Source organism: Scleropages formosus, chromosome 8, assembly GCF_900964775.1.
Source record: "Scleropages formosus chromosome 8, fSclFor1.1, whole genome shotgun sequence".
NCBI lineage: Eukaryota > Metazoa > Chordata > Actinopteri > Osteoglossiformes > Osteoglossidae > Scleropages > Scleropages formosus.
Genome location: NC_041813.1, coordinates 4,887,223 through 4,900,650, shown reverse-complemented (window position 1 = coordinate 4,900,650; position 13,428 = coordinate 4,887,223). Strand labels below are relative to the sequence as shown.

Sequence of the window (13,428 nt, the reverse complement as noted above, 5' to 3'; positions counted from 1 at the left end):
AGCCAAATGCGTAACGATGGTAATTTAACGCGTGCTGTTTTCTTAAATGAATGTGTGTACTGGAATAAGTACTGATGCTGCGAAAGGCACTACTTCACAGATATTACGTGCTGAGAGAATGATGGTGAATTCTTCACTAGATCAGATCTTTTTGACATAAGGCCACAGCGCAGCCATGGACAGCCGTGGTCCGAACAGGTCTCAGACGTACAGTACGTACCCTCTGCTGCTGGGGTGTCGTCTTTTATCCTCAGCTGATGGTTCACTTGGCACATATTGCTACACATTTCATCTGCAATTTCTGTTCTGCATTGTGTCCAAAGTGCTTCCTGGGGGCCAAAAAAGTTGGACACTCCTGATTTACAGCATCTGTAGAAGCACCGGTATCACGCGCACTTGCCTTTTGCTTTGTGCACGGTTCATATTCTGTTTAATTACCGCCTGCCGGTGGGAAGCTGCTTTACTGTTTTTACTGAAAAAAACAGGAATATTCATTCCTGCACAAAAGGTCCAAAAGCAAAAGCAGGAAGGTTCTCGGTTCTGGCTCCGATGTGGTGGAACGACCTCCCCCTCTCACTCAGAACTGCTGAATGTGTGTCCACATTTAAAAAAGGTCTTAAAACTCACCTCTTCTGGACTCACTTCACCCATCATCTCTTAAATTCATGTAATGTGTAAATGTTCATGCGCTATAACTTTCAGATCGTAACTGCTGAACAACGGATAAACTTTCACACAGCTACTCCTGTAATTTAATGTAAATTTTTAAAAAAAATTATTAGGAATGTGATTAGGAATTGTCGATTATTCGGATAAAGTTTGATGCAGCTACTCGTGTGATGAACATTGGTTCATATGGTGGAAAGAAACAAACTAACTGCACTTAAGAATCGCACGTCTGCATCTAAGCGTCTCTTCCTGCTAATGTAATGAACACATTGTATTTTCTATGAGATGTCTGTTGCTTTGGAGAAAAGCGTCTGCTAAATGAATACATGTAAATGTAAATGTCATTTGCTTTTTGGATTTTTACGCAGATCTCGAGAGGTCTTAGAGCTGGGCTCCTTCAAGGTCAGGTTTAAATGAAACCCCGCATTGAATTTCTGAGATTTGTTCTCATTATAACTGCAAGTACATCTTAACTACAAAGTTGCTGGTGGCTGAGCAGCTCGGGTCTGACACATCTTCTGCTTTGCTCAGTTGCTGGTTCAGCCAGCTGGGAGTGAACTCTGATGAAAAAGAGACTCAGGTACATCACCTAGGTGGTACTCGACAAGTTCATGGGTAAGGAAAGTTCCCTCATTGTGCAGTCCTTTTAAAACTTTCTGCAGGAAATATAAATAGGAGCCATTACTGTCATTTAGATTATTACTCACATTCGGAGATACCTCAATGACCTGACAACTGTACTTCCAGAGCAAAGGAAGAAATGAAAAGAGACCAGAAGGAATTCCAAAAAAGGTAGAAATAATTCAGTCCTATTTTTGTATGGTGCACTTTACAGCATGTTTCCTCAAAGTGCAAAAAGTGCAGGGGAAACTTTTCTTCAGCATGCTATCATTAGACAATTATAGAAAATAATGATATTTTGCTGTGGGTTTTGCAGAGGTGAGGTGCTGCTAGGGATGTCTATTAGCTTACAGTGTTCAATGGGTCAACCCAGAAGGCACGATAAGGGCCTGCAGGTCTACAGACCTATGTAGTGTGAGCTGGTGGGAGGTGGAACCGCTGGATGACATTGATGGACAGCTCACCGGTGCCTCTCTGTACCATGTTCCAGCTCAGTGAAGTCCTCTTTCTGGCTGATACATGGAAAATCAAGGATAGGGTATAGGGCATCTGCTCTGAAGTACTGCAGAGGACTAGAGGACTCCCTGCTCAGATGGTAATTGACTTTAGTTTGATGGGTTTCGGTTTGTGTCGCTGACTTTCTTTTTCACTTGTTCATGTTTGTGACAGAAGCAACCCTGTCCTGACTTTATGCTTCTCTTTAATACATCAGCACATGTTTTTTTTTTTTTTAACCCTTGTTGTCATGTGCCTCTGTTCTACCCTATGTGGCCACCTCCACCTCACAAACAGAGCCACAACAAAAAAAAAAACAAAAATTATAACCCTTTTTTCGTTTTTATATAATATACATTTACATTTATTCATTTAGTAGACGCTTTTCTCCAAAACTACGTCCTGTAGATCTCAGGGAAAAATAAAAACGAGTGCATTACATCAACAGAAGAGAGTCACTAGGCCCGAGGAGGTTAAAGGGCAGCGCTCTTGTGTGGTGTGTCGCCCCCTGGCGGCCGCTGCATTAGCGGTGTAACGGTGACGGGGCGCTGCGGGAGCGGCGGTGAAGCGCAGGTCCCGGAATAAGAGAGAGCAGAGACACTATTTCGTGTCTTAAATCGGTGTTCTTGATCCACGGCGACACTGTGAGTAACATGGACACAGTGGCAGAGGCGAAAAGACTCGCTGTGCGCAGTGTTGTTGTTGTTGTTATTATTATTGTGCAGTTATTACAGTTTTTACTTGCCCTGTCTGTCACATCAGCTCGGTTCGAGTGCAATCAGCGTTTCCCACTGAGAAATTCGTCAAGTGCTGCGGTCTAGTGGGCTGCTGGACCCGGTAGGGAGGGGGCTCAGTGCCCAGACTGACACTGGGGAGGGGGGATCTTGGCAAAAAAGGGGGAATTCGGTTTGATTTTTTTTAATCAAGAGTGGTATCGCAGGGGCGGGTTTCGAACCGATGACTTTCACGTTTCAGGGGCTACAGACTAAAAGAGGGCGGCAGAAACAAGTTCCCGCACTCTTCTTTCTTATAGTAGTTGGAGAATGTCGTAGGTTCGAATCTTCCTTCGTGCTTGTAATGCTCCTCAGCAGGGTACTTCACCTAAATTGCTTCAGTAAAAACTTACCATCTGTATAAATGGCCAAATCACAGTAAGTAACTTTGGAGAAAAGTGTCAGCTGGGTGACTAAATGTACTGTTGCAACCACTACGCCGCCTGCTGGCCTATTGTGTTACTGCAACGTGTTGCTCTCACTCCCAAAGCTTAACGCAGCTGTGATTGACAGATGATGTCACGGTTGGTCGCGACGGAAAACAAGGTGTGCTCACACTTCACACACGAGTGCCCAAGTCCCCAGGGAGCAGAGCGTTACCTGTCCAGATGGCCCAGAGGACCCAGGTAGCGGCGGAGAGGGGCAAGTGCCAGGGCCAGTACCGCGAGCTGTACTGCGAGACCCCGACTGTGAGCTCGAGCGCAGGTGAGCAGCTGCTTGCTGATTGTCGTCACTGTGTGACACGGGGGTCCCACCTTGCAGCCCACCTCGAACCCTGAGCTCCTCGGCATCTGAACCGGCCGCTACACGAGATGAATTTCTGCATGGAGGATGGGATGAGAATTTGTTTCATCATAGTTATCGGTTTATATTCTACTTTTTCTTCTTTATTTTACTAATTCTGTCATTAACCTATGATAAGCAACGTGTGTTCAAAATACCATTGCAGTATTTCAGGTTTCTCCCAGTATTTCTATATATATATGTAATATTCAGCGACCGCTATTCAAATGTGTCGCTCAGAAACATGAAAGATCGAATCTGATGTCCCAAGAAATTAATCCATCTATCTGAACATGTAACGATTAATGTAGAATTAATGACACGATTTGATTCCAGCGTTGCAGCAAACCGTCACCCAGTACAATTTTTTTTTGGGGGGGGGGATGATGACTGTATGAAAGTAAGGACAACTTAATACACACTTCCAGATGTTTTATTATTAATAAGCTGATTGTTTTGTCATTAGGCGACTTACATTTTCGCACAATGGTTAGCAAGCAGTGTATTCTTGACGCATCAATTCTGGGTAAATATTGATAAGGGTACTGCAGGAGCAGTGGGATTCGAACCTGGACCCTTCAGGCTGTAAGGAATCAGATCCAAGTATCACGCTTGTAAATCTGTGTTACTGTTTAAATCTCAAGCGGGACGCCAGGTATGCCATTTACCGCCAAAGTATTTAAAAAATACTGCACCAAGAAGCGCAGATACGTTTTTTGACTGGTTTATACTTAATTGTATATCGCATGTTGTGAATTAAATTGGCTGTTGATGCCCAGGATGGACGGACATGTCACATGTGTGTCACAGGAGAGAGGAATCTGGGAGAGTGGAGGAGCATTTTAATAAGTGAGTCACTTTGCCGGGTTTTTGTTGGCTTGTCTGAGCTCAGTCCCGCGGGGCTCCGGTGTCCCCTTCCCACGGGGTTGGGTTCGGCGGCCGCGAGCCTTCATTCACCTTAATCCCGCAGCTTGAGCTGCTGAAAGGAGGGCTTCTCTCCGCTTCCACACGGACGGAGGGGACAAACGCACAGCTTCTCCGGCTCCATCGCACAACTGATGTGTTTTTTCCTCCCGCCCCTGCCGCAGGAAACATGAGAGCCACGAACCAGAGTAATTAAAGTGCTGCCAGACAGGAAAGGAAGGACTCACTCACTCACTCACTCACTCACCTCTTGTCCAGCGCAGAGTCGCGCAAGCGCAGTGCGGATACACTGTGGGTTTAACTCCAGGCCAGGGCTCGGCGACCACTAGAGCTGTTCGAATCCAAACATTGCGGAGTCGACTCCCGTTCCGATTCCACGTATTGGCAATCGATCTTGACACCTTTCAATAAACCAAGCTTGTACTGCTGGAAGCAAAAAACCCTTTACAATTCTATGCATTCATCATATACATCATGTGTAGTTTAAAAAAGAATCTTTAGGCGGTAATGAAAGTTTTTTTCAACTTATCTCTGTGTGAAAGTTCAGCACACTGTCCATAAGAAGACCTGGACCAGAGAACCCGTACGATGCTGAGCTGGGGATTCAAGCTAACATACAGCGACAATATCATTATTACTTGTAAACTGGCTTAGAGTTGTTATTTAATGTAGAATGCCCCGGAGGGGTGGGCAGCCACTGGCCATTGGACCCCCCAGAGGTTTTTTTTCTCCCTCGATTTTAAGTTGGGAGTTTTTGTTCCTTTCCTCCGTGGCCAGTAGGAAACTTATCTCTATAAAAGTACTATTATGATAGTCGGCAGTCAACTGTCTTCTTTGTTTCTCTTTTTCGATGCATTTATTTATTTTATTGCCTTATGCCTGTGTTTAAGCGCTCTGTGTCTCCGTCCTCCTGTTCAGCCCTGCAGTGATTTATTTGGCAAAACGTCCATGTTCAGTCCATCTCTGTATTAAACTGACGCTGGCACTAACGTTTTAGTCAAACTCTCCAAATTACTTCAAGTTCATATGGATCGCAGATTTACGTAAATCTGAGTTAAGATAATTTAGACATTAGTGGTAAACTACGAATTTATAGCGATGTAACTTGGGAATCTGACTAAGTGAGCTGGATAACAGGGCTAAACCTGTACCTAAACTTTCTGTCACTTCCTGGGGATCGGTAGCCTTTACATCATGTTTTATCATTAGCGATCGTGTTTTAGCATGTCAGAGTTTTTTATTTTTTTTTTTCTTACGGATCGGAAATGGAATTTTGTTTCAGTTTACATTCACATTGTTTTTCAACTTGTCGAAAGTAAAGGGCTGCTGGAGACAGTGGGTAGTATAGTGGTTAAAGTCACTGTTTTTGGGTCCAATGGTTGTAGGTTCAATCCCACCTCTGCCTCTAGTACTCTTGAGCAAGGTATTTACCCTTAATTCCTACAGTAAAATTACCCAGCTGTAAATGGGATGAATAATTGTAAGCGCCTTAATATCGTTAGTCGCTTTGGAGAAAAGTGTCAGCTAAATAAAGTAGGGCCAAGCTATTGATACGTGGAGGGCGGCATTCTTAAATTTAAAAAAAGACGAATCTGAATTAAAGTTTTTCTTTTACGTCTTCTCTCGTGATGTGTGTGCCGGCAGGAGTGGGCACAGCTTTTGCCGGAAACACGCAAAGGCAGAATCAATTTTACTGTGAGGGATCGACTCTCGATTCCTTGCCGCTTGGAATCGAAGAATCGACTCTTTGTGGGAATCGATTCCCAGCCCCAGCGACCGCGCGCTCGCACGCCACGCGCTCTGGATAATTCCGTCATCTGGAAAACAGCAGCAGCACGTGACGTCTTTGCACTGCGTGGATTTGAGCCCACCTCGCCGTCCATTTTTTTATTAGAAATTGGAGCGCGAATCCCTTCGCATTTCTTTTCTTTTTACATGTTCCGTGGGAAGCAGACGCTGACAGCAGCTCCGGTAAAATCGCCTCAGCGAACGAGGCGGGCGAGTCGTTCCGCGCGCACGCGGCGGGACACTACCCGTCCCCAGCGCGCAGGCGCCACCGCACCACCTTTAGCCACGAGCAGCTGGAGCAGCTGGAGGGGGCCTTCGCGCAGAACCACTACCCGGACGTGTACTGCCGCGAGGAGCTGGCGCGAGCCACCAAGCTCAACGAGGCGCGCGTTCAGGTTCATCCGTTTTGTGCTCACTAGTAAAATGTACTTTTAACCGTCGCTGTATTCTAAATGTTAAGTCACTATTATTTCTATTATGACCGTTTAATAATAATTTAAACTAATTTTTAACTCAAGGTTTGCCTCAGATTTATGGGCTTGGCCTCTCAAACTGACCACTTGACCCGTCTCTCACTCAGGTTTGGTTTCAGAATCGTCGTGCCAAGAAGAGGAAGCAGGAGCGCGCCTCCCTGAAGGCTGTTTCCGTGGGGTTATTTCCAGAGCACGGGGGTCTGGTGAGCGGGAGGTGTGCGCCGGCGAGCGGCACGGAGCGCCAGTACCAGTACCGTCCCTCCCTGGCCCACATCCCTCGCTTTCCGCCCATGCTGACCTCCAGCAGCTACAGCCACGGTGGCCCTGGTGCCCAGTTTCCCTGCCCCGCGGTCGGCCAGCCTCCGTCCTGCCCCCGTGAAGACTGGTACGGTCAGCTGCGCACCATCAGCGCCCCTCCGGTCAGCCTCTCTGCCCCAATGTTCTCCCTGGCTCCCGTGCCTGGGCTTGAACCCAACCCTCACTGGAACTAAGTGTCTCCGCATCTGTCCTTTTCGCAGTTCACAGGAGGGGGTGGTGGTACTGGTACTGGCCCAGCTCTGACTAAGATCAGTGATCCGAACCACTGCTACGCTGTAGCTTCTGCACCTCTCTTCACGTTGTAGTGTCAGTGCTTCCGTATAGCCCTGAAATGAACTGCAGCCAAAGTCCTGTATTCAAATTTTTCTTCCTTCATGTTTTCATCTTGGACATAAAAATATCTGCGGCAATCAGAACCCGTTTGTTGTGGAGGGTTGTGTTTATGCAAGAGATCACAGGAAAACCCAAAGTCCAACAGAATGAAAGACGCTGCCAGCTTACCATGGTATGATTACATCTGTGTTTCTCAGTGGACACAGTGACTTTGGCAAAGAGGCTACAGCTGTAGAGGAACATGGTAACGTTCTATGTTGTCTATACAGGATTTAAAGATGTTTTTAAAAACTTGGTATTTGAATAAATTAAGGCACAAGAATCATTTCTAGCCTTTATTACAACTGAAAATTACACAAAAAAACTTTGTCACAGTATCACATCTGTATATTAACAGGTTTCACAAAAACAAGTCTACAATTCAGAGTTAAAATTATTACATGGAAATATTTACTTTCCATAACAAACGGTTTCAACTTTTAAAATTTTAAAAAACAACTTTTTAAAAATTAAAACGTCATTTTTTTGGCCTTATTGCACAATAACCTGCAATGTAATAGTGATAGAAGTCCTTTTTACAAGTATTATCTTGGTACTGAAACTTACTGAGATGCAGTGAAACACTTCAGGAATGAATTTTGAATATAGATTTTCTTTCAGAATGCACTGCTCCTAAGTTATTCCACAACAGTGGCCATATCGTGCACATCAAACAAGGCAACCAAGTTGTGTAGAAAAAAAATTATACTGCACAAAGCTGACAACTTTGACATTCTTCCACAGCAAATGTGCGGAAAACCTCAATAAACAACAATTCCTTCATGTTTTGCAAACGAGAGCCTTGAGCCAGGATTTCTCAGTTGCAAGGAGTTTACTCAGCATTACCCAGCTGAGGACTGTGTTGCTACAATAGCTGCATTTCTGGTTTTCTAACCCCTTCGCTCCATCAACAGCAGACACTGGGCCCATAGGTGTCCAGGAAGGGTGGTCATCTACACATCTTACCCCACCCCACCCCACACACACACACACACACACAAGAGGCATTCATGACTTTGCATCACTGTGACATACTGCTTTACTCTGGTTAATTACCAAGACATAGAGCTTGTTTATTTTGTATCTGTATTTGATATTTATATGCTCAGAAGAAACTGTTTGTGTATCACTACCATCAGTTAAACTAATGTGAGACGATAAGCACTACGGCCCCGTAGAGAGCTTAGAGCTTTTCCTTACAGTAATGTTTGTCATTTCAATGATGAAAAGTCCCGTGATTACATATTCACAGGTTTGTTATTGCAATAATTAATTACCAACAGAAATATTTCAGTAAATTATTACAGCACTTTATTGCACACAGTAGACAAGTTTGGCAGTATAACACAGTTGTATCTGAAATGTTTATGCTGGCATTTCTGAGCTACTTCAGTCCCACTGAGTCAAATTACAGTAACTCCTCTGAATTAAGTTGCAAATTGGAAACAGTTACATTAAATTGCTTCTTGAGGTCTTCCAGAAATGGGGCTGTGGTTATGTGCATTTCAGCTCTTGAGGCCATTTCACAGTTGGTCAGTCAGCCTTCCTTACATCTGCTTTCTTTACTCAAGTGACTTTGCAAATTCTGCATAGTCAATGTAGCCATCATTGTTTTTATCATCATCCCTGAGGACATCATCTATCAAGCTGATGAGGTCTTCCTCTTTCATGGGTTGACTGTCTGCTCCTCTCTCCTAGTGATTAAAAAAAAAAAAAAACATTTAACATATTGAGACATTGTGAAGAATTCAGGTTAAAAAAAATATATTTTAAACAAAGCTCTTATCAGCAGTGTAGTTCCCATGAAAGTAGGCTGTCTGAACAAACCCTTTGTCACCCCAGTATTCAGTTCTGTGTTGTTTGAGAGATAACCTGGCAAGGGGATATTTGAGCAATACTCTATGGCTACTGTATGTCTGTGTTCGAGAGCGTAAATGTGAGAGAACTGACGAGGGACGAGTACCTCTTTGTGCACGTGCGTAATGGCAGTGGCTAGCTCCAGCCCATCTAGCAGGTTGTTACCATCGTAGTCGTGCATCTTGAAGTAGTGCAGCTGCAGCTCCTGGGGCGTCATGTCTGACTCCGGCTTCTCGATCACACCCTCCAGGTGCTCCATGACATGGCTGATGAATAGAGACCGGAGGGGATGACAATTCATCTCGCTTGTTCGTGTGGCTGTATGGGTCATGTTCAAAAGCTCAGCAACATCAAGGACAATGGTGGACCTCAGACTATGAGTTGTGATCTGAGCCTTATTTTAAAACAATAACCCTACTGCAATAGTAGAGATTTCTTTCTGCATCTGAAGATGAATGGTGCTGGACAAATACTGCACATGAATGGACATCTGTGAGGCTACTGAGGCCACAGGTGGTTTCTAGTACAGAGAAAATGCTAGAGTATACAGAACACAACGTGAGCGGCAACTATAAATTTCACTGCATTTCCTCAGGATAGCAGACTTACTCTTTGTCCTGCACCATGTTCTTGTCCAGGCGCATACTTTGCTGATGACCCTCTGAGACCTCCTGATGAGCATGGATGTGGACGGACACCAGGACAGCGACTAGCAGCAGTGAGCCTAGACTCACATCCTGTATTCTCCTACCTTTCCACAGCATTCTCATTGGGCTGTCACAGAAATACTGCAAAAGCAAAGCAGACATTTACAGTTATGCAAAATAAGCATGGAACCAAATACTGCCGATCATTTCCTCACCCCCCCTGAGGGGAGCAGCAGATGGTGTAGTGGTTACAACCGTTGCCTTGCAGCTTTTACTGCTCCACCCTTAAGCCAGGTACCTGACCGATACAGTAAGAATACCATGCTTTTTTTTTTAAAAAAAAAAAAAACAATAAAACTGCACCATCACTGACATGTAAAACAAATTCTGTATTGGTTACAGATATTTGCTAGGTCTGGGTAAGATTATGTGCATTTATTCACTTAGCTGACACTTTTCTCCAAAGCAACTGACAATGTTAAGCTACTTACAATTATTTAGCCATTTACAGCCAGGTAATTTTAGGGTAAGTACCTTGCTCAAGGTACTACAGCTAGGAATCGAACCTGTGACCTTCGGGTCCAAAGGCATTGACTCTAACCACTCCACCACCAGCTGTAAATGGAGAGAAGACCTGGTGTCACAGACACCTGGCAAAGACCTCACGCACAAAAAACGGTGCGATGTCCACATGATGACATTCGCGGCCTCAATCGGACGCACTACTGCCTGGTGACAGAGTAGCGAGTAGTGTGTTATAGTTGACCAGGGCGCCCGCTGACCTTGACTTGACACAACATACACCGATTCAAAGTTGCGAAAGGGCCGCGCAAACACACACGCCGCCGGCGCGTTAGTGAGTGTCAAGAACCCGCCGTTCAGAGCCGTCACCTGGACACTTAGTTTGTCCACCCAGAGCCCGCACGGAGCCCGTTATTCCCAGGAACACGCACGTCATGTAGACTTTTCCCCCACGTGAAAGTCTATACTGACCCTTCGTAAACCTGTCCCGTTAAACGGCTTCCCCACTGGACGCTAATGAAATACAGCAGCTGCTGGCCGAAAATAACTGACACGAACTGAACAAAAAAAAGTGTTGCTATGCAAGAAGATGTGCGGAAAGGGAGAGAAGTCGTCTTAAACCTACACGTGAGGTTAGTGCAAGTCAAAGTTCTAACAATGATATGATCATGGATAATAACTTTCAGCAGCGGACTCACTCGACTCGAGTCGTTAGCGGTAACAGCGGTCCAGACGCAAGACCGTTACGACAACCGTGCGCTCAATTATGAATTCACAGGTGTCACGACAAACGCATCCCGTAACGCTGCAAACCCGGAGCTTTCACGCTCACCCGCTCTGAAGAAGTTCAGCCAACACTGGAAATATTTAACGATCCCCGAGCCTGATTACACGAACAGTTTCTTGCGGCGTGTTGTGTGTTTCTTTAATGATAAATGTTTTTTTGGCCCAAGTTGCGCTCCGTAGTTCAGCTCAAGTACACGACGTCTAATTTTTGATTGGATTGTGTTGTGACGTCATTGTGTGACGTTGGGGTCGCCGCGGCAGCGCTCGCTAATCCACGTCAAAGCGCTTGCTGCCTCGTAGAAGTAGATGGTGTTGAAGAGTGAGATATACGCGCATATAGACTGCGCCAGTGTCCGCACTTCCACTTAAAAACTTGCCAGTTTTCAGGCTAAATGTCTAACGCCATAAATGCCGACAATGTGGCCGCGAAAGGCTTTCTCCAGAAGCTTGAGGTTTTGTTCAAATTACATTTAGTAGTAGATACCTGTACTGTAGCTAAACTAGTATTTAGATGTAGTTAGCAAAAATGTCATATACTTCTCATAATGAATTTATGTATTGTTACCTCGCTACGAACTAAATCACGAAATTCTTATTCACTAGCTACTTATATGTATTATATTTATATATATTTATACATCTTAACATTTCACGCATCCTCACAAGTCGTCTTGCCATGAACCACTGGTGATACGAATATTTATAATTTAGTTGCCATTGTTAGCTTAAGTGCTCAGTCAGTGTCATTATCAACTTAATCGTTCCCATAAACCTATTTTTTTCTAAATGTAGGTGATCCCCACTTCGAGACGCTCATGTGGACAGAAAAAGTGCGTCTTACAGCGAAATAAAGTATAGCAGGGTGACAAAACGGGACCGTGTTTACACCGTTATACCGCACCCGATACATTTGATTTACATGCCGGACTCACGTTGAACCGTGAGAACCGCAGAAAAGGTCTCAAGTGCTTGCAATTCTCTGCCTCTACACATGGAGGCGCTGCAGATGCTCTTTCTTCACATGGATGAACCCCGTTGTTCCTCACCGTGAGCGCTGGTTACATTAATCTTAATACAAAGTTTGTATTTCTGCACGAAATTGTTGCATCGAAGCTAATTCCAATATTTTTGCCCATCACCTTTCGTTTATAAACGGTGTTTATGTCTAAATATGTGTAAAATTGTTTCCTTGGCCTTTTAAGGAAGACATGATCAGTGGACTGTAAATGGCAGTAATAATAGTATATTTAATAATAGCTATTCACTCATAATTCATCCTTGATTTCTTAAGTCTAAAATTACACCTTCATGTCCATTCACGTACTGCTATAGATCAGGTGAGACAGAGAGATGATTTATGGGTTTCTGCGCAGCACGAAACGCAGCAAGTTTGTAAAGTTGTTAGGGGCTGCTGTTTCCGGGTTCGAATCCTCCTTTAGTGCTCTTTCTCAGGTTGTTTAACCTGAATTTATTTAAGAATAGCCTCTTGTATAAGGGAATAAATCATTGTTGGTTATCTAACATTGCAGAACACCAGCAACGGTAGCGTCGAAATAAAACTGCACGAAGAAATGCAGCAGGTGCGCAATGTGTGTTTTTAGCTGTGTTTGTGGAGGTACGATGTTCCAAAAAAAAATAAAGCGGGTAAATCATATTCAGCTATGCCGATAAAGGTTCATTATACTGAAAGGAAACGCTCTGTGATTCTGACGTCTTATCACTCCACTGGGCTCGCTTCGCATTCTTAACTGTACTTCCCCCGGCAGTCCTGGCACGCGCTCCGCTGCGCGAGAGCCCAAGTTCACCTTTGCACATGCTCAGTGTGGAATTTAATTTTTTTTTTTTTTTAATATCGCCGTTCAGTCCGCAGTGACTCCCTTAGTGTCGAGGGATCTGAGGAGCCAGGACAGACACAGAGCGGGGATGTCGGCGCGGCTGTCCTTCTCGCAGTACCGACTGGAGGCGGAGATCGAGCGCTGCCGCGCGGAGTGCCAGTGGGACAGGATCCCCGCGCTCGTGGAGCAGCTCGTGTCAGCTCGAATCCACGAGGACGGTAAGTTGAGCGCGCGCGCGGGAGGGGGGTCCGACGGCAGAAGCGAAGAGCGGAGAAGCGGGAACTGGGGCAGAGGACGCGCGCGAGACTTCACTCCTCCACGCGAACTTTGTACTTCTGAGGTAAACTGAAGCTGTCGCTGATAATCATTATCATAATGGCCTGAAGTTACTCTAATAATTATAATATCTGCGACTGCTTCCCAACTGATATAATCAATAATATGCACAACTACTCGTCCTCGCAGTACGTAATTTGTATTTAGTTGAAACGTCCTTAAAATTAAAGGCCCTGGTGCGTGAAATGAATTGTAGTTCCATTTTAATTTTAAAATAGGTTTTCGTGCG

General features: G+C 44.8%; 3 protein-coding genes across 4 annotated transcripts in view; 2 read left to right on the top strand and 1 right to left on the bottom strand.

The window, feature by feature from the left end:
- The first annotated feature begins 2,337 nt into the window (after positions 1–2,337).
- Positions 2,338–7,491, top strand: prop1 (PROP paired-like homeobox 1). The gene is made up of 4 exons (XM_018766203.2): positions 2,338–2,429; positions 3,072–3,263; positions 6,219–6,448; positions 6,634–7,491. The coding sequence occupies exons 2-4, from the start codon at positions 3,167–3,169 to the stop codon at positions 7,015–7,017; spliced, it is 711 nt and encodes a 236-aa protein (XP_018621719.1). The 5' UTR covers positions 2,338–2,429; positions 3,072–3,166; the 3' UTR covers positions 7,018–7,491.
- A 1,013-nt stretch (positions 7,492–8,504) lies between these two features.
- mcfd2 (multiple coagulation factor deficiency 2, ER cargo receptor complex subunit) lies at positions 8,505–11,218 on the bottom strand. 2 transcript variants are annotated; one of them, XM_018725135.1, is made up of 4 exons: positions 11,075–11,218; positions 9,683–9,861; positions 9,180–9,339; positions 8,505–8,910 (listed from the first exon to the last, which is right to left on the bottom strand). In XM_018725135.1, exons 2-4 carry the CDS (start codon positions 9,841–9,843, stop codon positions 8,779–8,781), a joined length of 453 nt encoding a protein of 150 aa, XP_018580651.1. In that variant the 5' UTR covers positions 9,844–9,861; positions 11,075–11,218; the 3' UTR covers positions 8,505–8,778. The 2 variants fall into 2 exon arrangements, with proteins under 2 accessions (XP_018580651.1, XP_018580652.1); XM_018725136.2 differs by lacking the exon at positions 11,075–11,218 and adding an exon at positions 10,941–10,999.
- An 811-nt stretch (positions 11,219–12,029) lies between these two features.
- Positions 12,030–13,428, top strand: part of ttc7a (tetratricopeptide repeat domain 7A) — a 55,583-nt gene continuing 54,184 nt past the window's right edge. The window contains exons 1-2 of the mRNA XM_018725133.2: positions 12,030–12,075; positions 12,892–13,081. Of these exons, the coding sequence (XP_018580649.2) occupies positions 12,952–13,081 (130 nt within the window). The 5' untranslated portion in view covers positions 12,030–12,075; positions 12,892–12,951. The remainder of the gene's footprint in view (positions 12,076–12,891; positions 13,082–13,428) is intronic.